General features: G+C 35.7%; 1 protein-coding gene and 2 long non-coding RNA genes across 17 annotated transcripts; all 3 read left to right on the top strand.

Moving 5' to 3' along the window:
* The first annotated feature begins 975 nt into the window (after positions 1 to 975).
* LOC103956701 lies at positions 976 to 5865 on the top strand. Of its 15 annotated transcripts, none has more exons than XR_007257958.1 (12): positions 977 to 1233; positions 1421 to 1482; positions 1765 to 1836; positions 1977 to 2044; positions 2801 to 2858; positions 3077 to 3964; positions 4099 to 4141; positions 4232 to 4315; positions 4978 to 5034; positions 5289 to 5421; positions 5577 to 5667; positions 5822 to 5858. It is a non-coding gene; the product is annotated as an uncharacterized LOC103956701 (long non-coding RNA). The 15 variants fall into 15 exon arrangements; XR_007257954.1 differs by having other exon boundaries at positions 1974 to 2044; XR_007257949.1 differs by lacking the exon at positions 1765 to 1836 and having other exon boundaries at positions 1974 to 2044; positions 3077 to 3135; positions 3220 to 3964; positions 5822 to 5854.
* Positions 5866 to 6170: 305 nt separating this feature from the next.
* On the top strand, positions 6171 to 7515 carry LOC125476646. The gene is made up of 4 exons (XR_007257968.1): positions 6171 to 6456; positions 6580 to 6619; positions 6702 to 7218; positions 7251 to 7515. It is a non-coding gene; the product is annotated as an uncharacterized LOC125476646 (long non-coding RNA).
* An 11932-nt stretch (positions 7516 to 19447) lies between these two features.
* Positions 19448 to 23742, top strand: LOC103956697 (nitrate reductase [NADH]). Its single transcript, XM_009368723.3, has 4 exons — positions 19448 to 20545; positions 20773 to 20913; positions 21196 to 21428; positions 22319 to 23742. Exons 1-4 carry the CDS (start codon positions 19567 to 19569, stop codon positions 23675 to 23677), a joined length of 2712 nt encoding a protein of 903 aa, XP_009366998.2. The 5' UTR covers positions 19448 to 19566; the 3' UTR covers positions 23678 to 23742.
* The last annotated feature ends 3851 nt before the right edge of the window (positions 23743 to 27593 follow it).

Raw genomic sequence — 27593 nt, 5'->3', positions numbered from 1 at the left:
ATTTAATAAAAAGGCCCTCCTTATTAAATATTATTTTTTTGGACAATATATTCATGCAAAGCTCAACAATCAATATTCAAAATTATTTGAAATTAGCATCTCACTCTTATTAGTTTTAAACCAACAACAACCCACCTTTTATTTTGTTTAAAAAAAAACATAAATGAAGTAATAAATTTTAGCATATCAGGTGAAAAAAAAAATATAGACAATTTGTCAAATTATCAAGTCCGCCATCAAATTGAAATTTGATATTTTGAATTTGACGTCTCCGTTGGAGATGTTCTAATCTCCAACATAAAATCATGATTTAGAGTTCATCTATGAAAAAATAGAGCATAACTGAAGAGAGATAAAAATACGTTTGTATTGGTGGGAGAAAGTAATACACAAGTTTTTATTGCTAGAGAAAAGTAGAAAATTAATATATTAAATATAAGCTTAACTTAATCAATTGTAATATAAATTAAATCATATGATGATGCTTTTTCTTTTCAGTTTAAAACTTTTTTAGTAGAAATTTATACATATGTAATATATAGGAGGGTAAATTTTTTTGGGGCCCCTAAAAAATTCGGGGTCATGTGCCACTACACCTTTTGCACATCTTCAACGCCCCCTTTGTTTCAGAGATCATTTTAACTAAAATTGGTTGTTAAGAGGAGAAAGATCGGTGATAATCGAAGAGTATATAAACATTATTACTTTTTGCCACTACAGTAAAACATCATTTAGAAAGTGCAAATTAATTGGTCTCCCTATTTTTGGAGGAATTTACGCGTTCAAAGTTTACAAAAATGGATAATACATTCTATATTTCTATATATACTAAAGCTCAGCGGATTGGCACTGTTCATTAACAGCGTCAATCCGATTTTGCCCCTGATCTAACGCACGGTTTTCAGCCCTTTAAAAGATGCTACATGAATTGGCGATTTTGCCCCTTAGTAGAGTGAGTCTACATATGGGAAGGTGCTCGAACCATCTCTCATTTTCTTCCGTTGCTTTTCCCTTTCGCCTGCTCTCTGTTTCTCTCTGCTTTTCTCCCTGTTCAATCTTCGTGTTTCCTTGCTTAACTCTCTTCCATTTTCTTCCGTCGCTTTTCCCTTTCTCTTCCTCTCTGTTTCCGTGCTTTTCTCCCTGCGTCAATCCTTCGTGTTTCCCTGCTTCTCTCTCTGCGTCGATCGTGTGTCGTATGAAGAGTTTCTTTTCCGGGTGATTGCACTGTTTCAGGTGGTTTCTTTGCTTATATTTTTTTTGTCCTTTCTTTGATTGGGAAGAAATTTGCAGATTGATCGCTGTAAAATTCAAGTCTTTGCGTTTTGCACTGATTGTTTCCTTTCTTTTTTTTTTTTTTTTTTTTTTTTTTTTTGATGTTTTCAGTGTGGTTGTTTGATCTGATTGGGTTTTTTTGTTTCAGGAAAATTGGTGTGCGAATTTTAGGGTTTTTGTGTACAACCTTGCAAACCCCTTCTGATTAAGGTCTGTGAGTTTTTTCTTTAAAACTTTTCTTCTTTTTTTTCGATGATTTGTGTGTGGCTGTTCCATCTAATTCGAATTTTCGTTTTAGGAAATCTTGGTCTTCGAGATTTAGGGTTTTCGTCTAGATCGATTGCTCGATCGATGTAAAATTAAAGTCCTCTCTCTCTTTTTTTTTTTTTCTCTGTAAAACTCTATTTTACTATGTTGTTTCTGTTGCATTGGTGGTGTTTGCTTGGTTTTGTTCTCTGGTCTCAGAAATTGAATAGTTTTTTTTTTTTTTAGTGGTTTCGTGCTATCTTGAACTCCAAGTGGAAAGCCCAGGGAGCAGAAAATGGACAATCACAATTATTATTGGTTTTTATATTTATTTTAAACTCATTTTAATTAATTAATTTTTTCACCAATTAATTTGAAATATGTGGTGAAATGATCATATATAATTAAGTTTATTAGTTTGCTAATTTTTTTTTTTTTTTTTGGTTGTGTTTTAGTAGGTGGATCGGATTTGAAGTATTTTTTAGGGTGGGTAAAAAGGTTGAGCGGAGTTGGGAAAATTCCTAAGGTAAAGTTCTTATGCCCTTCTCTGTCTTTTAAAACAAAGCCTTTAGGCACACAACTTCGTTTTTCCAAGTTTTTATTTTTTTTTGTGCTGCTGTTAAGAGTCGATTAGTTTTTAGGCACACAAGTGATAATATGGATTAGAATTTGACGAAATTACACTGATTCAGATGATATTGATCAAAAGAATGAGTTAGAAACTGAAAATTACAATAGTTACAGAGGTTTTTCGAATCAATTTTTTTGTTTTTTTTTTTTACAGTTAAAGCTATTGATTAGTTGATGTGGAAAGAGGTTTTGGTTGATTACTTATGTGCATAATACCTATTAGTCTTTTTTCCTATGTAGCTACAAACTTATCAATTTGATGTCACTATTCATTAACAGTGAATGCATTGCAAGAAATAAATGGCAACTATTTGTTTAATCCTTGGTATAATATATTCCACCATAACATGTTAACAATTGTTTTAAACCAACATGATCTTACCCCATTTCCAAACCAAATTAAAAAGTACGGATCAACTCACATGTTAAAAAAATTATAAATTTAAAGAACTAAATTTAACAACCATTGCGTGTTTAGTTTAACACAGATTTTCTCCGTTTGATTGCCAAAAAAATGCTCAGAAATAAAACAACTTAATTTCCGTGCTATTGTTGTAATGGATGTTTATTTTAACTAGCTTTTAAGTTTTTAACTTATGAATTTAAGATCTTCAATTTTAATATTTAAACATTATTGTTTTTTTTAGTGTAGTGGTTAAAGAAGATTAGAAGAAACGTTCTGTTTATTCCTCCAGAAAAGATTAAGAAAGGTGAGTTGATCATAGGATTTAAATTTTAACAATTCAACTTTAAATGCTAGCATATGATGGTACATTGAAGATGGTATTTCAACTTTGAGTTTTAACTCTTTACTGTTATTTTTTTTATTTGGTCTTTGGCATGCCATCATAGATAATAACATAACTTAGCATTTACCAAAAGATTTAAACATGTAAACTAACTTAGCATTTACATTTTTCGTTTACAGTTGGTGGTCACAAATCAACTGACTCAACTTTTATCAACATTGGAGCATGCCTTACAAGTGTAAATCAACTTTTTTATTCTATTTTATAGAATGAATTAAGTTCTGAAGTTTATATATTCTGAAACCGTGTTCGTCACTGGAAGTTATGCAGCTATGCAGAGGGATACGTAGTGGAACTTGGATTTCAAAGATCACAGTGAACAGGGTGATAGGTGTATTTCCTCCTTTTTTTACCATTTTAAAACTTATATTAGTGATAAATTAATTCGAATCATGTGGCATGAACTTAAAGCTCTGTTTGGGAAAGTGGGCTCTTTACCCCAAAGATGCTTGCTTTTGGTAATATTTGGAATTGTGCTTCTAAGCTGTTTTTCAAGCTTTTGGCCATACTAAATGGAGCTAAGTCGAACAGCTCTTCAGTTGCATTGTAGTTGCTTTCCTAAATTGATTGTTCATTTGTTGAAAAAATTTTAAGGGCGAAAATTATGTTTCAAATTGGATTTAGATATGAGTATTACACATTCAACGTGTTGAATTCATCTTTGTTTTGGTGTTTGTGGTTTTGAATGTCATTTAGTGCAGTATAGCTTTAACTTAAATGTGGTTCTATATATCTCAAGTACTCATTTGGATTTTGAGCAGTAGGAGAGAGTTTAGCACGTATTTGAGGAAATGCGAAGAACTTTTTTTGAAATGGTTAGAGTTTGAGATTCTCAGAAGGAAGCTCCTATGAGTTTTTGGTTTTTTGTGTTGATTTGAACAAATTCGGTTTTTATATTTATTAATTTTTGTTGTGTGAGTAGTATTTATTGGGCTTGATGTTTTTTTGAAACACCAGGTGGTTTGGAGATGTTTGAAATCATAAGAAGACTCGAAGATTTCAGCCAGGTTTGAATCAAATCACCAAATGGATTCTTCTTCCAGGTTATGATTAAATGTTCCCAACTTTTTTAGTTGTAAAAAGACTTGGGTAGATAGGAATTTGATTTTAGTCATGTGTTTCACTAATTCTTTGGTAATAGATAAATCTTTATGAACAGTCTCCTGCTTCTATCAATACCCATGGTAAGTTCTTATAATTTACTTTTAACGGTAAGGTCATTTGTGACCAAATATTCTTTTTCAACATATGCTTCATTTATTCTTCTTTTGCAGCCTATTTTTTCACACATTTAGTCTTCAGTAGATGGGCTAAGCAATTTCCACGTGGCATTGTATCAAATTATCATTGATCGTAGGGTATGGCATTGTCAGCTCATCTTCTATTCACTTTGATCAAATTATTTGTCAGCTATTTTAGTTTTTAGTTATGATATTGTTTCTTATTTGGCCTCAAGATTAGTGGACTTAAACTTTGTTTATTATCTTTGCAGTACGAAGAAGACCTCAATAATGTAATAAGAGATTACAATATTAACTTGACAGTAAATGATCCATTCTTTTTTTGGATGCAATGTCCATACTTTAGTGTAATTTGTACCTTATGTTTTACCTTTGTTTTTAAATTAAAATTCCTTAATTTGGTTTTGGTTTGTTCCGTAATACATGTGTAAAGATGACCATGTTGTACATTACATATTTTGGGAATTAGACTAAGTAATTTGATCAATCAGAGTAAATATATTTTAGCTTTTCTTACGTCTTAACTGTCAATATATAAACTTAAGGGTCGTTTACATAAAATTCACAAATTATAACATCAATTGCAAGTAAGCATATGATCCCGCAATGCATAGAAGAACTAAGAATTAGTGGACAATTTTATGCATTGGTGCTTAAATTTCCAAGAAGACGAGCTCCATTTTCTTTTAAATGTTAATTTTGTAATATGGGTTTGTGTTTGCTTAGTTTTCGTGGTGAGATGGAATAAATTGGTGAAACGTAGAGTGATTTATTTGCAGAAAGGTTTGACCTTTGAATTGGAGCTATAGTGTTCGTTCCTATTGCTACATTGGCAGGTAAACACTCAACTTTTTGTTATATGTTAATGTTGGTTTCGTGCTGCAAATAAGATAGGCACATTGGTGTGTAAAATTGAAAACCCAGTAACATATGGTATAGGAAATTCAAACGAATTTGTAAAGATTTTCTTTTATTGTTTTATGTTGTTTTCCACTATAAAATAAAACTCCTATATATCCATGGTTCATCACTTGGAATAATTCTCAGTTTTTACATATATTGCTTAATTCTCTAACAAACTCCACAACAGCTTTTGGCTCAGAAATGTTCACAGTTGTCTTCATCTGAAACGAGTCAATCAACTGTATACCATCACCGTCAAACATTGAGAACTTCAGCATGTACTACAAATCTCGATCAAAGCTAGATTAACCTCTCATATGGTATGTAAATTCAATTTACAAAGAAAGCAATCAATGCTTTTTCTTCTTCTTCTTTTTATTTATTTATTTATTTATTTTTTAACAATAATATTAGAACAATAATAACAGGTTTTATCCTGTGAATGTCATTAAAATTTTATCTCCGATATAAACAGGTTTTTGCCAATTGTCATTTTTGAAGGCTATGACAGTTTATGTCATCATCCAGTGTTACTATTTGGAGAAGATTGCTGATCAAAATAATAGGTACCTTGCAGTTTTCTTTGTAGTATATTATTAAATTTATTTAAAAACTGCAAAAATTACCCAATTTCTTTACCAATTATAAAAATCGTTCTTCTTCTTTAACATTCTTATTTATTTGTACTAACAGCTTCTATTTTCTCAAATCATAACACAGAAGCATGTACATCATCACAAATAAAACAAAAAAATTGGGAAACGACAGTCAATATAACTTTCAGGTACAAATTATTATGTGTATAAATACAATTGTAAATATTACACCTAATATGAATGCACATATATTTTATACATTTTTTAAACACGCGGCAATGCGCGGGCACTACACTAGTTTACATCTACTAAAACTCAGCAGAAAGTTACTGTTCATCATCGAGAGGAGCCACTGTTCATAAACAGTGAATACCCTAATATGCCCTCCCATTTCTTCCTTAGCGGTCCTTTTTACCCTCTCTGCTGCAGTAAAATGGCATTCTTGCCCTTATTGTTACCCTTCTTTTCTTCGGGATTCTTCCGCTCTTTGGCCTTGTGTTGATCATCATCCTGGGTATCCTTTTTATCCATTTGATTCCCTATTCGATTTCAGCGTTCTTTCCTTTCTTCTACACATCGTTGCTCGCAGTTCCTTCATTTTTTGCCCATGCATTCATCGCTCTGCGCACCTCCTCTTCGATTTGACCTATTTCTCTTCGATTCCAGTGTTCTTATTCTTCTTTCGGACAGCGCCGCTCTTTTTGGCCTATATATTGCGTTTGAAATCGTTTGTTTGTTATATGTGCTAAATTTTTGGGGGTGAGTTGGTATAGACTGATAGGGATTTTTAGGAGGATTTGGGGTGTTGTCAATTTTTTTTTTTTAATTAGGGTGATTATACTCTGAACCCTTGCTGATCGTTGAAATGGTTGTTTTGTACAGTTATTTTGTCAGCGTTGTTCTTGCTGCACAAACTATCGAGGTATGTTATTCAATCGTATATTGTGTATGTGTTTTTTATGTTGTACGTTTCTGAGTTTTGATTTCAGTTATTGCGTTTTCAGACGTGAATCAGAGCAGCTTCCTCAACCTCAAACGCCAATTCACACGAAGGTAATCTCAATTTTGATTTATTCAAAGTTACGATCTTTAAATTGGAAAATAAAATGAATTGGGGGAGCTTCTTTGTTCGCCTGATTGGAGCACAAGTTTCAATTAGGGTTTGATAGATGTGTTGGGGTACCGAGAAATTGGGAAAATTGGGTTTGTATCGATTTTGGAAACGCATAATTCACACCAAAGTAATCTTAATTTTGGAAATTGGAAATATTGTCCGTAAACCCTATTTACCGTTCTTCTGCCGATGCTATGTGATATTACCCATAAAATGCATAAGTACCAGCTACAATGATGCCGAGGAATCTTTTTACAAATTTATTTACTGAAACTGAAATTTACCTCTAAATTGTGATCAAAGAAACCGAAATTTTATCAGTGAATTGGAGATTAGAAATGTACTTCTTTTATAATTATTATAAAAAAAAAATTGAATTCCTAGAACTCTTGAAATGAAGAAAAGGAGTATGTGGGAGGTATGGCCATGGTTGTGGGAGGTATGTGGGAGGTATGGCCATGGTTGTGATTCTGAGAATTTCTGATCATGCAACAAGCTGTTAATCTGTCAAAAGCTGTTGCCAAGCACTTGGTAATCGTTAAGCTGTCCGAGGAGAATATAGTTTAAATATCTTTTGCACCAAGTTAAGTGTAATCATTTTATCACTTGGTAATCGTTTATTAGACGTTGAATACATGTTAAGTGTATTTTTTCAGTTGTTTGGATGGTCCTTTTATAATATAGGTGAGCCTGATTTAAATAGATGTGTTTGTGTATTGTGTTTTGTTCAGGTGGATGAAACAAATGAAAAGAAATAGTAATCTGTTTTTTTTTTGTTTTTCTGTTCTGTTGTGCTTTGTCACTCTTTGTTATCAAATTGCTATAACAGTTTGTTCTCACCATGGCAAAAATTAACAAATTTTTGTTAATATATAATCCTTTTCCAAAATGGTGGGTGGAATGAGCAAATGACTATGGAAGAACAAAGAATGAACTTTGAGTGGCTAAATAGTTATTAACATTGTGTGGAAATAAAAGTTTAGTATCTTTTTGTTATCAGCACGACAATTTAGTTATATTGCTCTTTACTTATAAGTGTAAAGTTTCATATTTGATTCATTTGATTGATCTTTTTAATGTTTATCTTAAATCTATCGGTGAACAAACAAATAATTAACTATATGTTCGGAATAGATTAGAAGAAGTGAGTGTGTATAAATTGGTAATAGCTAATTCCTCTGAAGAGAAAAGACGAAAATGATGACCATTGCTCCAAATAATCAAGGCTGAGATTATCACTTCTCATAATTCTGATCCATCTCGGAATGCATTTTCATTTCATTTTTAAAGTTATAATATTAAGAAATTAACTGTTCTTCAATGGTATTATCGTTTCCATAACTTTTTTTAAACTCTTATGTAACTATTGTTGCTAATTACAACAAACTCAACTTTTCTGGTGTTAATCAAACTCAGACAAAGAAAAACGATTATTCAGATTCTCAACCCAAGTAAGTACTCAATTCCACTCACTCTTTATTTCTTGATACTTTTGTTTTTGTTAATCAATATTATGCTACTACAAAGTTTTAAACTTACTAATTATACTCAATTTATTTTTTATAATTTTTTATCCATAATTATCTATATGCTTTGTAATGCCTCAATAGCGCGCGGACAGCACATCCTAGTATTTTCTATTTATCAGACATATTATTAGGAAATGATAGTCACACATTTTTTGCTTCTTTAACATATTTTTTTTATTTATACTCATCAAATTGAATAAATTAAACAAACGAATATCAGATGAACAAAAATGTGTATAAGAAAGAAAGAAAGTGTAGTTAACAATTTTTTGTATTTTTGTTAAAAAAAAAACAATTCTTTTGTATTTGCTATTGGGCTTTAAGCCGTCAACCCCACTGGCGACTTCGTAGTGGAAACTGAATTTAACCTGGTTCCAATATTTGGGTCCAAGTGAATGAGGATAGCTCAGGCCCTTTGCGCCACTGTGGCAAGAAGTTTAGGTCCATTTCATAGAAATCGTGTATTAACATGATCCGGCCCTCCTAAAGAGAGACAACATATCTTAAAATCTTTCTAATCAGATTTCAAACTAGCAAATGAAATTAATAGCAGAAAAACAATGCTGAAAGTAACTAAGGGCATGTATATGTAAGGGTAATTGTCATTAAGAAATGGAATTGAATTCTGATTATGGAATACTTCGGTATTTACTAAATTTGGAGGAATCAAAATTTAATGGGTCTCGCACAAATTTTGGAATCCAATTCCGAGATTTGGAGGAATTGGACTCCTAACAATTGGATGGTATTTAGATTCCGGAGGATTGAGGGGATGAGGAATCCATTTTTCATACCCATTGCGCCTTCCAATAAAAGTTGAAATTCCAAAGAAACCCAAGCTCTTGTCCCAAGTATTATCCCTCTCTTTCTCCCTCACCATCGTCGCACATCCCTTGCCTTTCCCAGGACACAGACCCAACCACCATCATCTTCCACAACAATTAAACCACAAAAGTAGATCAAACCACAGACCAAAAAGAACCTTGCTGCAATTTTAGTAGGTATTTTATGAAAGATGATGTAATGAGTCCCCACCTCCGTATTACCCTATAAATGAGGAACAAAGCTAGTTCCTAGGGTACAGGGACTTATCGAATACTTGAGATATGTACCCAAATATAGGGACTGTATAGGAATGAAAATGGTGGAGCCCAATAGGAGTTTTGAGTGGGAAATGAGGCTCACCACATGAAAGTTGTTGTGCAGTTGTTTGCCAACTCTTTCCACACATGCGGGTATAACTCTAATCGCCAGACAGCTGCTAACGCAACTGCAGGCATGGGTCTTGCAGTACATGACATGTTGCTTCTTTCTTATTTTTTTTTAATTGTTAGAAAATAAACGGGCCATATTTAATCGGGGGTTTTAATACACAAACCTCAAATTTAAGATATATGGACTTTACTATTGGAGGCAATATTTCTTTAGAACATCTCCAATGATGTCTCTAAATTTTTCCTACCACCGTATAAACCTTACATATAAGGTCAATCATTCTTCAATGGGCCAAAATGGAGTCCGTAAAGCATAGGGACTTGTCGGAGTACTCAAACAAAACCCCAAATATAGGGACGCTATAGGGACTCTCCATGGGGGTGGGGTCCATGTTCTTTTGGGAGTTGGGTGATGTGACTAATGCCACACCACGTGAAGGAAAGGGATCCTCTCCAAATCCACTTTGTGGGGATCCTAGGGATCCCCACATCCTAGCCGTTCATCATATATCGTGTGATCAGTTTTCGTCAGATATTATTTGTGTTTAATTTTAAATAAAAAAAATCAAATGATTTCTGATCGTATAATATATGATAAATGACTAAGATATAGGGATCCCTAGGATCCCCACCAAGTGGATCTGGATGGGATCCAATTCCCCACGTGAAGAAGTGTGAAGCTGCTGTGTGACGACCCGTCCCTAATTTTACAATTTTATAAATTTCAAAGGGGTGAATTATGAAAATGCCACTAAAGCCAAGATCGTTGACCGTCATTCGTGACGTGTATGGCTATCACTTTACTGTATTCTCGAAGTACTTGACGGTACAAATGTGTAGGCGTAAGCAAAATCGAAGCCAGGGTTACGACGGAGGTTTTACGGAACTACAAATCTGAAAAGTACTTTTGTAAAAATCACTAATTATTATTGTATATATTTCTCATAATTATTATATTATTATTTTAACATTTATTTTGTTATTATATTATTATTTTAAAATTAGTTGAGAGATGAGGAAGAGAGAGAGACGGATGAGAGAGGAAGAAAAGAGAGATGGGGGAAGGAATTGCCCAATCAAGAAAGGAGAACAAGGAGGGAAAAGAGGAGGATGGACCAACCAGAAGGAGGAGAGGAGATGACCAATAGGAGGAGACAACAAGGAGGGAAATGAGAGAAGGGGGAGAGCAGCCAACTAGGGCTAGATCCCTTTGACCCGGTTTCTGGCGGCTTCTTCCGTCGTCATTTCCGTCCGTTTTCCGGCGAGTTGGAGTCTCCCACCACCACCATTCGACTCAACGACCTTCCCTCTTCAAATTCCACACAAACTTGATGGTGGTTAGTGGAGATTTCATGACGAACTCATGTTGTATTCTCTGACAAGTTCGAGGGCACTCACGGCGGCGATCCGTCGTTTCTGAAGTCACCACCGTCGACCACCACCATGGTTTGACTCCTTGTGAACTTAGGAATGAGTCCCAAGCCTTGGTTGGTAAATCGGAGCATCGAAGACGATGAATTGACAGCCACCATTTTCTAGGTTTTCGGCGGGTTAGTGGCGATTTGAGGATTTTTCTAGGTTTTCGACGGGTGTGTCATGCTGTGCATCTAACATTAATGTACCCAACACGCGTGAATTATTGTTACTTGCCTAATGCCTTTTCTTTTGTTTATAGATGAGAAACAACGGTCCTGATAGTTGTTTTTTTTTTTTTTATTTTAAGACCAACGGCTGCGAAACTAACAATGATTTTTTAATCTTTTAGTCCTTAAATTTAAGGATTATACAATGAGGACACATTCATTGGAGCTAATATTCTTTTAGGGACATGTCTATTCTCTTTGAGTCCCTTAACGAGTCTTTAAAAGTGGTGGTGGGAGTCCCTAAATAATGACTCCCATTGAAGACACAAAAAATTCCTTTAAAGTCCTTAAATGAGTCTTTAAAGATGGTGGTGAGAGTCCCTAAATAGAGTCTCCCAGTGAGCTCTATTGCTACAAAAGAATGCATTTAGCTAACGATATCTCCCCAACCCAAACGCATGCATCTATTACTAGTTGCCAATGCAAATTCATCACTGCCTACTCATTATCTTGATGCTGTTCAAGCTCTTGGAGTCTATCTTCATTTGGATTTTTGTTGGTCTCATAAGTCTTTGTGTTAACTGCAAAATATCTTCAATATTACTCCAATTCTAGTCTATTGGTTTATGATATTTTAGACACTCCTTTGTTGTAACAAAAAGAAAGAAAAACCAATCAAAATTTGTTTCTGTTTACCAACCATACATCCGTTCTTTCTTTCAAGCCTATGGGTTATAGACAGCTATCACGCTGATCAACGAGACCGATTAACTTTTAATATCAACTAAAGTTAGACTAAAACCAGACATGTACCATGTGGGAAATGTTGGCGAAAGGTTTAAGGTTCTTGTGGTTTTGTGGCATTATCTTTTTGTAACACAAAGCATCCACCCAAAAGCCAATCAAAGTAGAGTCGCATCAACAATGGGAGTACTAGCTAGATTTGTCTGTATATTAGGTTAACGTATATTTACAATTGCTACGGATATAAACATATCTATGTTTGTCAGACATTTACGTGCACATGATTCATCTACTTCAACGAACTTTTAACAAAAAAGGGAAAGGTTTAAAATGACCCTCGCAAGTCTCATCCTGTGGACGTTATTCATTTTTGACAATGATAGGAGGGAGAGAGAGAGAGAGAGAGAGAGAGAGAGAGAGAGAGAGAGAGAGAGAGTATGAGCCGCCAAATACCAAGGTGGCTCTATGCTTCACCCAAAGGGCAGAGAACAATTTCATCTTTAACCCCCTCGGTCATCTATGAGCCGCCCTCAGTTGTGATGCTGTGGGCTGTGACCCCTTCCGTCTTAGTTACTACACCCTTTGAGCCTTGACACATCCCTCTCTCTCTCTCTCTCTCTCTCTCTCTCTCTCTCTCTCTCTCTCGTGGTTTCTGGATGAAAAACCATATCTTCATGCCCCCTGTTTTTTGTCTATTGGCTATTTGGATCTCCATGCGCCACTTCACATCTTACCTTTACCTGCTTAGCTTGAAGTCCTTGACTTGTTCTTCCCTTTATCTTTACCAATCTGTCAATTTGTACTTATTTTATTGGTACAAGATCCGATCAATCATTTCTAAAAAGAACTATTTAGCATCTTGGGTATTTTGGATATGCGATTTAAACCTGTATTAAACAAGTTAATCAAGGTACACAACTTGTTTCAATGACAACTTTTGGCCACAGTGTTTAACTAGTTTAAGTTTCGGGACCTTTCCACATATAGTACACGAATGCAACACGGTTTCTCTAACTGATTAATCGTATACTTTAATTTAGGATTAGTTGACAATACGTTTTAATTTGATGCAATCACATTCACACATAACAACCTAACTTGATAAAGCAATATGATGTTCACAGTGTAAACAACAACCTTGTTACAGTAATAATAATGTCATTATGTGTTATCAACTATAAATTTATCGTTAATCTTAGATTGTAAACTTTAACGATTATAGTGTAATTTTACATTTTTTGTAATTCAAACGTTGAACGTAAATATCACTGTTAAACGTTAACATCACCGTTGAACGGGGAAGTAACTAGCCAAAAAATGAATAACAATGATTTATCAAAACAAAGTTCCAATAACTACCCATTTTAAAGGGTACGTAGTGTAGAATTCCATTAATTTTAACAATAATTCCATGTACCCACATTTCAACGTACAAACTTATCCAAGAAAAATGGATATTTCTTTCCTCTTGTATATGAGTAATAAGAAATGGAATAAATTTTAACTCACGTGATGTGAGGTGAATATTTTTTTTTTTTTTTTTTGACTTAAGTCCTAAACTCAAAAGTTTCTTCCAAGCAAAAGAAGTAACTCCATAATTATAAAAATCAAATATAAAACCTGATAATAGTTCTTTTACATTTTCGTATTAGCCTTACTCTATCAAACTTAAATTCTATCCTTCACACTGTAATTTACTAAACCCTACTTACGTACACCAATCAAAGAAATAGTTAAAAAAAAAAAAATATCCAAGAATAATAATCCAAGGCTAATTACGGTTGGATTGGAAATTTTACGCTCCAGTAATTTGTTAACTGAACCGAAATATATATGTTGCACCTACCCATTCCTAGCTAGCAGCACAATTACAAAAAGAGATGGACTTGTTTTATATATAATATGGGTACTCTGAAGAAATATAGGTTAGCTGATCAGAAACAGTTTGTTTGCGCTTCTTCTCCAATCCTGGTTTTAACTTGTGTGCTTGGAAACAGAAAATTACTGAAAAACTAAAATATAAATATTGTATCTGTATATGTTGGGAACCTTTAAAGGAACGGATCCTCATTTTCTTTCATAAATTGAGGATTCGTTGTGGAGTTCACACCACGTTAAACTTTAACGATCTGAACCGTTTATTTTTCAAGTTGCACCTCATAGATCATCATTGCAAAGTATTAGCCAAATCGGAAATGTTTAAGACATCTAATTGAGTTCAAAGAAATTAATGAATACTTTGTTATATAAAAAAAAATGAAATTTTATCTTGATAATTAAATAGGCAAATGGTTTTGGATTGAATTGAATTTTTGTAAGGATGATCTATGAAACGAAACTTACAAAATAGATAGTTTGGATCGTTGAAGTTCCATGTGGAGTAGGCTCCACACCTAATCCTCATTTTTTTGAAAAAAATGGAGATCCCTTTGCATAAAGAACCTGTGTATATGTATATGTATAGTGCTCATCCACACACACACACACACATATATATATATATATATAGGTTAAAACATGTATGCGTCTGGACTAACATATTTATCTTATATTCTTGTAAGACGAGGTACTTGAAAAAGGGCCCTGCGCTGGGGGGTGGGGGGGGGGGGTGGTGGGGGTCATCCACATATATATATATATATATATATAGGTTAAAACATGCATGCATCTTGACTAAAATATTTATCTTATATTCTTGTAAGACAAGGTACTTGAAAGGGAGGGGAGGGGGGGGGGGGGGGGGTTTAGGGGTGGGGGTGGGGGTGGTACTATGTATATACACACGAAATTCTCTCTCCTTTGTTCGAGTGCTCATCCATATATATAGGTTAAAACATGCATGCGTCAGGACTAAAATATTTATCTTATATTCTTGTAAGACAAGGTACTTGAAAAAGGGCCTTGCGCCGGGGGGGGGGGGGGGGGACACTAAATGAATGTACATGTGTTTTGCCTTTTGCAATTATTTTATTTATAAACAATAAAATATATTGATTTTGACTGTTGCACACTATCTTGCTCGAGTCTAGCCTTGATTCCCCATCTTTAATGTCATCTCCAATCGAAGAAGGGTCAAAAGGCTATGTTTATAGTTATGCAAGAAATTATATTTTAATAAATAATGTCATGTCATATTTTATACCATCTCCAACCGAGGGAGCCAAAGGGCCATAGGCCAAACATAGATATTTGACAAAAAATCATCTCCAACCGAGGGGACCAAAGGGTCATAGGCCAAACATAATTTATTATTTTAATTGAATTAATATAGTTAATTAAATTAAACTACCATATTAAAATAAAATTTTCGGATATATTGGAAGATTATTGAAGGTGGTGGCCATTTCAAAATTATTAAACAAATTAAAGGAAAGATTATTGGAAGAGAATAGAATGTGAAGAATTGAAATAAAATAAGGTAAGATAGTATGGAACGGTGAAAAGTATGTGAGAAATGGTGTTGGAAAAAAAAATTAGAAATTAAAAAAAAAAAAAAAAGGGCTGGGCTTATCGTACTGGCAATGGCCAGCTAGTTGGCCTGATTTGGTGGTTTTGGCTCGATGGGGCTCACAAGCCCTTTGGCCTAACCCTCGGTTGGAGACGGTTTTTGTGTCATTTCGAGTTATTTTTAGCCATATGACCCTTTGGCGGGGTCGGTTGGAGATGGCCCAAGGGGATGACCGGGTACGTCTTTACTAGACCTACATGTGATTTGCCAACTTTCATATCATATATGCATTTGACCAAACCAAAAAATAAAAATAAACTAAAAGTGAGAGAAAGAAAGATATATACATTATTGTTGCAGTCATATTTGGAATAGGAATGTGATCGTATAAATCCTACTGTATCTAGAGATATCTTTTATATTCCTTTTAGTAATCTAATTCCTATTAGAGTTGTAATCCTAAAAGGGTAAGGATTTAACCTATCCTACTACTATAAATAAAGGCACAATGGGGTGATACAACACACACCTCACAATTAAATCTCTCTTTTCTCCCTCTCACTACCGCCGACCTCCCTCTCTTACAAAGGAATCAGAATGAGATGATTGTCGACGATGCATTTGCGTACACAGTAGTTACTGAAATCATGCTTAGCGATGACATTGAACCATGTTCCGTTGATGAATGTCGACGTAGAACAAATTGGTCAAACTAGAAACAAGCAATCCAGGTTGAACTCGATTTGCTTGTGAAATGTAAGGTGTTTGGACCTATTGTTCCTACTCCACCACGCGTGAAGCCCGTTGGCTACAAGTGGATTTTCATCAGGAATCGTAATGAGAAGAATGAAATAGTGCGGTACAAAGCACACCTCGTAGCGCAAGGCTTCTCTCAACGCCTTGGGATTGATTACAAGGAGACGTATTCCCCTGTAATGGATGTCATAATGTTCTGCTACCTAATTAGTTTGGTAGTTTCTGAAAAACCGAATATGTAGCTTATGGACATGGTAACCGCGTATCTCTATAGGGATCTAGATACGGAAATATACATGAAAGTTCTAGGAGGACTTCCATTGACTGGTTCAAATAGTTCTAGACCACGGAACACTCTCTCTATTAGATGGAGGAGGTCACTTTACGGATTGAAACAATTTGGGTTGATGTGGTATAATTGTCTAAGTGAATATTTGACAAGTCAGGGTTATGTGAACAATGAATTATGCCCATAAGTGTTCATCAAGAAGTCACATTCCGGATTTGCAATCGTTGCAGTTTATGTCGATGACATGAACCTCATTGGAACTCCCGCAGAGCTTGAGGAAATTACCGCACACTTGAAATCGAATTTGAGATGAAAGATCTTGGGAAAACTCGATACTGTCTCGGCCTAGAGATCGAGCATTGTTCGGATAGAATCCTAATACATCAATCGAACTACACCCAGAAGGTGTTGTGATGTTTTAATGAGGATAAAGCAAAGCCTTCAAGTACACCTATGGTTGTTTGGACTTTAGATGCTAAACAAGATCCCTTTCATCCAAAAGAGGATGAGAAAGAGATTTTGGAACCCGAAGTTCCATACCTAAGTGCAATTGGGGCTTTATTGTACTTGGCTTAATGCATTAGACCTGACATCTCCTTTGATGTTAATCTTTTGGCTAGATACAGCAATGGGCCAACACGTAGACACTGGAATGGTGTTAAAGACATTTTCCGCTAGCCCAAGGGTACGACGGATTTGGGCTTGTTCTATACCCGTGAATCTTCGAGAGTTGTCGCTTGGTTCTCGGATTGATTATCACCTTGTTGGTTACGCAGATGCTGGATATCTGTTTGACCTACACATGGCACATTCTTAAACGGGCTATGTCTCACTGCTATATCTTGGACGTCTACCAAGCATATGCTAGTTGCGACTTCTTCGAACCATGCTGAGATTCTCGCCCTGTATGAAACATTGCGTAAGTGCTTTTGGTTGAGAGCAGTCATGGAACATATTCGAAGCACTAGTGGTCTTACTTCCGTCGTTGATCTTCCTACAACGAACTTTGAAGACAATAAAAAAAGACTTAGACCATGAGATAAAAAGTTATTGGGAAAAACCAAAAGTCATAGCCATCGATTTCTAATAAATTCCGGTGGGAGTTTGATCCCCATCGATCCCCTTTTTCTCTACATTTAACAATTTAACCTACTAACATTGTCGTTTGACAAAAAAAAAAAAAAAAGAAAAAGAAAAAATCATATCAATTATCATATGGCTCTCTATAGTAACCCCAAATATTTCTTATAAGGTGCTGTAGCATTCTAAATGTTCTATATTTATAAAGCAAAATACACTTAAAAGCAATTCTATTCTGTCATGGCAATCCATGCCCTTTTTTCAAAGAAAGAGCATGGATAGAGGGAGGGCATGAAGTTACTATTCACTCTGAATAGTAATTAGTGTGACTACACTCGTTTAAGGATTGCTATGATGGTACTATTTATTAAAATAATATTGAAATGAAATACAACTTTAAAGATTATTTAAATACTGAAAATTACAAGAGTTCTATAAGTACCTTGAAAACTCAAAATAAAAAAATATTCATATTTCTTTTTTGTATTTTTAAAAATAATTATTTGAATGTTTTATGATTTTTTTATTATTTATAATTTTAGATTTTTTTATTTATAAATGAGAATTAATATAAACCCTTGGATCTCTGATGGTCTAGATTGAGCCGCTTATACCAACAATCACAAATACTGTAAGAAACGTGGTTGACGTTAGATTGACCTCGAGGAGGAGCTCGGGCACAAAGTCGGGTAGGGTAGGGCCCACTGATCGCCATGGAAATCTGGTACCGCTAGAGATGTTCTTTTGGGATTTGGATTCTTTTCTGAGCTAATGGAGATGATCATTCTCATTAATTATTGTTGGTCATTGGATTTTTATCTAACGGTTATAAACATAGGGGTTCCTTTAAAATTATAATAATTGTAGCCGTTGGATAAAAATCCAACGGTCAAGGATGATTCATAAGGAGGATCCTCTTCATTAGCTCAGGAGAGGATCCAAATCCGTTCTTTTGGTGTTTATGGACAACTCTTGCCCCTTTCCATGATAATTTTGGCACGGGTGGAGTTGCTCTCATGAGAAGTGTGCCCAAAAAAAAAAAAAAAAAAAAAAAATATAGAGCACCATTCTAAAAATTAAGAGAAAAATTGAGTAGTAGTAGTCTCTCAACAATAATTGCACTGTAACTTTGGGTCCCTGAATTAAATTCATTAAAATTGGTATATGTATTTGTATTTGTATTAATTCATTACATATTCAGTTCTTCCTAACAAACCCTATAGCTTTTGGGTTTATTTTAATTTTCTTTAGTATCAATATTACACTCCACATGCATATGACACCTCACCGCATTGACATAAATAAATCATACTTATATACCATGGTATTCGATCCCACAGATTTTTCTCCCCCATTTGAAACTTTGGCAAGTGATTCATTACTTGAGTGGATATAGCCTTGCATTATGGGCTCAGAACTCCTCGTCCAATCCACACTAGACAGATGAGCCGGATCCAAAAGATGTTGTTACGTAATTACCTAGCAACCTGCGGCCCCGACAAAGACTTGATTCCACTGATGGATGAATTTGTGTTGACTTGGGCAGTGATTGGAGGTACTTGAGCATGGAATTAGTATGCCATTGGAATTTACGGTGAGATCCTTCTACATTAAAATTGAGAGAGCTTTAACGAAACACTTTTGGTACTGTTCACTTTTAACGAAAATGATATTTTTACTCTAAAAAGTTACTCCTGGTACTATTCACTTACAACACATTTTTGCTATTTTATAAAATATATTTGTACCACTTTTTCAATAAAAATATGATCCATCTGTATTAAAGAACCATATTTCTATTATAATGGTGACACAAAAACAGTATGAAAAATGCCATAGGTAAGCATTTCTCTACAAAGTGTACATCTGTGGCTCCCTAGTATGGCTGTAGCCAACCCTCAGCCACAGCCAACACCTCTTTTTCGGGTCCCACATTATCACGTGACACGTGTCCACAATCCATCTGTGGAGCTCCTATAAAACTCTCTCAGGTCTCTCTTGTCCCTTGGAAAACAAAATCCCACAAAAACAAGAAAACCCCCAAAAGAAGAAAACAGAGTCGTCCCTTTTTCTCACTCCACACCCAAAAAGTGCACAACTCACGGCTGACGTATGACGGCCTCCGTGGAGAACTGCCAGTTCCCCCACCTCGACCCGCCGATAAACGGCGTCGTACGCTCCTTCAACTTCTCCGATCTCACTCCCTCGAAACTCGCGCCCTTCGTCGAAAGCAACGACTCATCGTCCGATGACGACGAGAATGAGGTCGCCGTCGTCGAGGAATACACGGATTTAATCCGGAGAGGCAACAACGAATTAGAGCCGTCCATCTTGGACCCCAGAGATGAAGCCACATCAGACAGCTGGGTGCGTCGTAACTCGTCTATGGTCCGCCTCACTGGAAAACACCCCTTCAATTGCGAACCGCCACTCACCCGCCTCATGCACCACGGATTCATCACCCCAGTCCCACTCCACTACGTCCGCAATCACGGCATCGTCCCCAAGGCCACGTGGCAGGACTGGACCGTCGAGATAACCGGTCTGGTCCGCCGCCCGACCCGGTTCACCATGGACCAGCTCGTCCGCGAATTCAAGCCACGGGAGTTCCCCGTGACCCTTGTCTGCGCGGGAAACCGGAGGAAAGAACAGAATCTCGTTAAGCAGACAATCGGCTTCAACTGGGGCGCCGCCGGCATCTCCAACTCCGTGTGGCGCGGCATCCCGCTTTGCGACGTGCTGAAGCGGTGTGGAATCCGCAGCCGCAAGAACGGCGCCCTCAACGTGTGCTTCGAGGGAGCCGAGGACCTGCCGGGTGGCGGTGGGACCAAGTACGGCACGAGCTTGAGAAAGGAGGTGGCGATGGACCCCTCGAGGGATATAATCCTGGCGTACATGCAAAACGGGGAGCTTTTGGCGCCGGATCACGGGTTTCCGGTTCGGGTCATAATACCGGGGTTCATCGGGGGTCGGATGGTGAAGTGGTTGAAACGAATCGTGGTCACAACCTCGGAATCCGACAATTATTACCACTTCAAGGATAATCGAGTGCTCCCGTCGCACGTGGATGCGGAGCTGGCCAACGCTGAAGGTATTTACGACTTTTATCCAACACTTTATCCGCACTTGAAATTTGAGCGTTTCTATTGGCGCTCAGTGGTGAAAAAGTTATGTGCTGGGGGGAAAGTGATAGCTGTCAGTTGTGACGTGACTAACCTAATATTTTGCGCTTTTTTTTTTTTTTTTTTTTTTTACTGTTTTACTATTTTTGTCTGAAGCTAATATTGTCACTGTGTTGTTGGGTGGGTGAACTTGCAGCGTGGTGGTACAAGCCGGAGTATATCATTAACGAGCTGAATATAAACTCGGTTATAACGACGCCGTGTCACGAGGAGATTTTGCCGATCAACTCGTATACGACTCAGCGGCCGTATACAATGAAAGGCTACGCATATTCGGGTGAGTTTAGAACTAACACTATACGTACGTACAATTATTTTTTGATAAAATTATAGCTTGGTGAATCGGAGACCACGTTGCGAAAATCATAAATATTTATCAGGTTTTTTGGATTTTAGCATGAGTCACAAGTCCCATGGGTACCTCATATTTTTTACCAAAACAAAATGGAGATAAAAATTGAAAACGAAACAGCCAAAGCCAGGATTTTGACTTTTACACAAGTTGTGCCTTATCTCATCTGAAAGTGCATATAGTGATACAGCCTTCCTGTTTTTACAGGCGGCGGGAAGAAAGTGACACGAGTGGAGATAACTATGGACGGCGGGGACACGTGGCATGTCTGCATGTTAGCCCACCAGGAGAGGCCGAACAAATATGGGAAGTACTGGTGCTGGTGTTTCTGGTCACTGGAAGTGGAGGTGCTCGACCTACTCGCTGCCAAAGAGATTGCCGTCCGAGCTTGGGACGAGACACTCAATACTCAGCCCGAGAAACTCATTTGGAACGTCATGGTAAGATACTATATATCCCACATTTTTTCTTTATTTCTACATTTTAAATGAGACCAGTATTCAAAGACAAGAGTGAACGCATATCTTAAAGACGTAGATATTTAGGATTACCCATTCTTGCAAATTACTGTTTTCATACATAAATAAAAGTTTTCAGAGACGTGTTAAAGTGTGATTAGCAACGGAGTAAAAATAACTAGGATTTAGGGTTAGGGTTACAAGTACAACACATTTTCTGGAACCAACTATGCCGTTTTTTAATTTGTGGCTATTTTAGTCGTCGAGTCTTTTCCCGGAGTGAATAATTTAGTAGGACAACTTAGCAATTTGTGGTTGGCTGTTTGGTATTGTCACAATCAGATTGTCACCGTCTCTTTCCCCAAATTGAAACTGTGGACCATTGTCATTGCACCAAGGCCAGTGAAAATGTGTTGCATTTCATTGTTGACTTCATACCTTGGATCCTTGAGCCTTGGAAAAAAGGGAGAAATTATTGTTTTATTAGGGCTTCTTCAACTTACACAAGAATCTTCTCCACAAGGTGTGGGTCAGTGGGTGTTACTTTATCTCTAGCTGCAGCTGGCTATTACTATATTTTGACTTGTACATGCCTCGTCGGGGAGACTGATTTAGGAGTTGAATATGGTTAATTTATACCAAAATATAAAATTGGAGCTGGAACTGTTTTACCATTGGGCAAATAAATTGATATTCTGTGCACTAATTTTTCCTTTTTAATGAAGAAAAGTAACAAATATGAGTTGTTGATAGATGACATTATGTGACTTATGCACATTTAACAAAAGAATACGTACAATTAGTTATGTGACATTTTATACTTTGATTATTTTTCAGTAATTGATTTATGATTTGTGGGTCTAATTTTTCAGGGAATGATGAACAACTGCTGGTTTCGAGTGAAAACCAATGTGTGCAAGCCACACAAGGGAGAGATAGGACTATTGTTTGAGCATCCAACTCAACCTGGAAACCAATCAGGTGGGTGGATGGCCAAAGAAAAACGCTTGGACTCTGAATCCAACACAACCCTAAAGAAGAGTTCTTCAACACCCTTCATGAACACTAGTGCATCCAAGATGTACTCAATGTCAGATGTCAAGAAGCACAACTCTTCTCAATCTGCTTGGATCGTCGTCCACGGCCACGTCTACGACTGCACTCGCTTCCTCAATGATCACCCTGGTGGCGCTGATAGCATTCTCATCAATACTGGCACTGATTGCACTGAAGAGTTTGATGCCATCCATTCGGAAAAAGCCAAGAAAATGATTGAGGATTATAGAATTGGAGAGTTGGTGACTACGAATTATGCTTCAGACTCCACATCTAGTTCCCCTAATAACTCTGTACATGGGCCACCAAGAACAACATCTGTAGTTGACCTTATTTCTTCTAACATGACGCAGCTAGCCCCAATCAAAGAAGTAATGCATTCAAGAAGCATCGCACTTATTCCACGTGAGAAAATCCCATGTAAGCTCATAGCCAAGATATCGATCTCTCATGATGTCAGGCTCTTTAGATTCGGATTGCCTTCAGAGGACCAAGTTTTGGGATTGCCGGTGGGAAAGCACATTTTCGTGTGTGCTACAATTGAGGACAAGCTTTGCATGAGGGCTTACACTCCAAGCAGCTCAATTGATGAAGTTGGGTACTTTGATTTGGTGGTGAAAGTTTACTTCAAGAATGTGCACCCTAAGTTCCCCAATGGGGGTATCATGTCACAATATTTGGACTCATTGCCAATAGGTGCATGCCTAGACATCAAGGGTCCCTTAGGGCACATAGAGTACACTGGTCGTGGTAATTTTATGGTCAACGGCAAGCCAAAGTTTGCAAAGAAGCTTGCCATGCTGGCTGGTGGGACCGGGATCACCCCAATTTACCAAGTGGTTCAAGCCATACTGAAGGACCCAGTGGATGAGACCGAGATGTATGTGGTGTATGCAAACCGTACAGAAGATGACATTTTGCTGCGGGAAGAACTTGATGGTTGGGCTAAACAACATGAGAGGTTCAAGGTTTGGTATGTGGTGGAGAATGGCAGGGACGGGTGGGAATACAGTGTGGGATTCATAACGGAGAGTGTGCTCAGGGAGCACATTCCTGATGGATCGGACGACGCTCTTGCACTAGCATGCGGCCCCCCGCCGATGATCAAATTTGCCGTGCAGCCGAATTTGGAGAAGATGAATTATGATACCACAAATTCATTGCTGTTGTTTTGAAGGGTATATGTGAAAAAGAGGTTGTTATATGTACATATTCAAATAAAGTCAATTGAACTTTGCTATTTCTCTGTTTAGAAATATGTCAAGGCCATTATATATAAGTTAAAAATCCTCTATTCTTTTGAAAACCTTAAGGTTTCCAGCAATTGGATTCAAACTTGGGTTCGGTGCAAATGAGGAGACGATGATCGATGGATTATATTGCGGCCAATATGTCTTTTTCTGATGCAGTTCATTAATAAAGTTCAACATCGGATAACAAAAACCTAATAAAACTTTAACATAGTCGTGTATTACACATAGAGTCGTAGGTTCTCACATTTTATTGTGAGCCAAAACCAAGCAATATTGAAGCATCATGGTAAACCCATGTCTTCTTAGGTATACTGAAAGTAGACCCAGCAGTTTCTTACACGACACGAAAACAACACAAAAATAACGGGTTTTGGGTTAACACGATAACTAATTGGGTCATTATCGGATGACCCGTTAAGAACCCGTTAATAACGGGTATACACGTGGGTAACCCGTTTCGACCCGTGAAGAAAAATAAATTATAATTTTAAAGTTTAATTACTAAAAAATTTATTATAAAATATAATAGCCATATTGTATATATTGGTATATTCTATATTAAATATATTTTTTTGTATTATTATTCTATATAAGTTAAAAAAAATTAAGTTTTATTCATTTATTTATTTTTATTATGAGAGTTTCTTATTATCATTAATAGGATAAATTTTACTTAACATGCTGTTGTCCAAAATTAAAATCAACTAGTATAGTATTAGTATAGGCAATAAGACATCCTTACAAGTATGAAAAATGAGAAAGAATATATAAACACTTGTGATTCATCATTCCTCCACGAGTAGACAATGGTTACACTTACATTATCGTTTAGATTTTTAAAACCCTCCAAACCGTCATGAATAGTATTTTCTATTTGAGTGTAAAAGTAATAAAATTAATAATAATTATTGTAGAAGTGTAAGAAATGTTAAAAAAAAAAAATATATACAATCACTCGTAGTGACAAACTTTACAACTTTCGTGAAGGGGTCAACTTCGAAATCCGACTCTATAATCCATAAACCTTAAATTTTTATTTAACCGTCGATTGTCATTTAGGTTTTATTCTTTAAATTGAATTTCATTTTTAAAATTTTCTTTTTTGAAAACATGATCTTCTGGGGGATGTAGGAAGATGAACGGTTTGGATCTTTGATATCACGTCCCAATATTTACGTTAATTGAAATATGAATTGATATTATATAGTTTGTAGAGACTTTATAAACACCAAGCAATATTTTCACTAATGGCAAAACTCTGAACATAATATCAACGATCCGAACCGTTCATCTTCTTGTATCCTCTAATAGATCACGTTTTCAAAAAAGAAAATCTGAAAAAATAAAATTTGGTGAGAAAAATGAAGCATAAATGTAAACAACAAGCGACGGTTAAATTTTGATCTATGATTTATATGATTATAGTGGCACATTTCAAAGTTCACGAAAGTTGTAAAGCTTGTCATTACGAGCGTTTACATATTTTTCACACTTCTACATTAATTAAAAAAACTATTAAAGACTTTACTTAAACAATAGCCATAGGGTAAATGAGAAGAGAGTGCTAATGTAGAAAGTCTCACTGAAAATATCATCAATATAACTCTTGAAGACAATATATCAAGCCAAAGTTCAAATACCGTTTCCCATGGTGATTGATGAAAATTGAAGAGTTTGATTGTAAGAATATGTGCAAGGTTCTAAACCTTGAAACATAACTCCCTTAATTTTGCAAATCTTTTGAACATTTGATATTTTGTAATGGTCTAATGTTTTTTTATTATGCTCTTATTTTGGGTATGTAAATGTGTAATACTAAAAAGACAAATGCGTTTTTATGTTTTGAATGTGATAATATCGTATGTATATACTTATTTAGTATTATGTTTTTCATTTGATTATTTATTGGTTTAAAATATATTTTCCTTAACGGGTAAAGGAGTCGGGTCATATTACCTGTTAATATTATTGGGTCGGGTCATTTTACCTGTTTATTTTAACGGATGTTATACGACACGATCTTTTAAGATATCAGGTATTACATAAAAACGACACAGATACGAAAAACATGACACGAATACTAGATCTAGCTGAAAGGTCACCCAAACCTCGTTTCCACATCCATCCAAACATGGCCCGTCCTCGAAAAGGTGCATGCCTTTGACCAAAACCAAAGTAAAAGAGATTGTTTATGATGGAATCAATCGAGTAGAGAATACTCTTTTAATTAACCACTTTTGCATAGAGGAGAATTCTCTCTCCTCTTATTCTCGTCCTCTTTCATCTTCTCCTCTTACATATTATTTTTTATCTTATTGTCTCTGTAAAAAAATTAATATAAGATTTTGATGTGATTAACCCGTAACCGTTCAAATAAGAGAAAATGAAAGGAAAAAAAGATTAGGAGAGGATAGAATCCTTCTCTTTTTTGCATATGTTTGCCACCTAATGATGTTGAGTGATTAAACTTTGTTAACTACTCTTTCTTTATTAATCATGCATCGAACCTTGTTATCATCTCTAAAAATTCCCTAGTTCTTGCAGAAACACCTGATGATGTTGAGTGATTAAAGTTTGTTAACTAGTCTTTCTTTATTAATCATGCATCAAACCTTGTTATCATCTCTAAAAATTCCCTAGTTCTTGCAGAAACGACAAAACTCTCTTAATTGTTAAGATTCTTCAAGTTTAATTATATTCACACTATAAAATGTTTATATGCATTTATCTCTCAAACAGATTTTTAAGGGGCTGAACATGCGGGTGTGTAACCAGCTGGAGCCATTTCTGTGGGCTTGTGGGCATTTCGGCTTTTGAGCCTGTGCCTTGAAAAAATAACGCGGGAAAAAAAATTTCAAATGTCGTTCTCAATTAACTAGAGATAATAATAATAATTAAAGGACCGATAATATTAAATATTAAACATGAAATAATTGTATACAAGCCTGATAAAAGCTGTGTTTGTTGGTGGGAACCTTCATCACGTAATATATATATGTTTGAGAGAATCTTAACAAGGTTTGGATGGAAAGGGTCAATTACGCACACACATAAATTAAGCGGACACAACTTTCAAATTGCTCCAAAGATATTGGATGGAAAGGGTCAATTATAAACAGCTTAAGTGTGGCAATCAAATTGCATGAGGTGATGAAATCCTCTAAGTTGTTTTTAAGAAAAACTAATGAAAAGAGCTTGAAAACTTTGAGTTTTAACGATAAGAACAAAATAAAGGGTAAAATGAATAGTACCAGATTTGACTTTTTAATGTAAAAATATAGTTTTTTGTTAAAGTGAACAGTATTACGAGCTTTTCATTAAAACTCCTTTGTTTTTATCTTTTAACTACTTGGAAGAACTCAACTACACAAAAAGATAAATTTCAAAAGAAGATTACTTAATTAGTACAAGTCTTAGCAGCCTTCTGATAGAATGTGAATCACTATCATAAAATTATATTGTAAGCTGTTTTTGTACGGAATTATGTGATTGTTTTTCCCCCCTTGTTAGACGTGTAATGTTCAATGATGAAGCGAATTAAAATTTTAATGCAACGTGAACAAACACCACATGAAAAGAGACCAATAGCCGCAATTATTTAGTAGTTGAAAGAAAATTGAGGTAGGCCTACCCTTTTGGGCCAAGTTAAAAATAAACATACAAATCGTTAATGAGAAGTTGATTAAAGTAGTGTACTCAATTCAAATTCTAAGCTTGAATCTTCATCTCATAATTTAGATAAATAAAGTGCTGATAATAAATATAAAACTCATGTATTTTTTTTTCCTAAAGCAACAGAATAGTTTTTTTTTAATATATAAATTTGCCATTGATGCAC

This window comes from the organism of the source record quoted next, unplaced genomic scaffold (genome assembly GCF_019419815.1).
Source record: "Pyrus x bretschneideri cultivar Hongxiangsu unplaced genomic scaffold, Pyrus_bretschneideri_v1 Contig2, whole genome shotgun sequence".
Classification (NCBI taxonomy): domain Eukaryota; kingdom Viridiplantae; phylum Streptophyta; class Magnoliopsida; order Rosales; family Rosaceae; genus Pyrus; species Pyrus x bretschneideri.
This window is presented reverse-complemented; position numbering and strand designations above follow the sequence as displayed.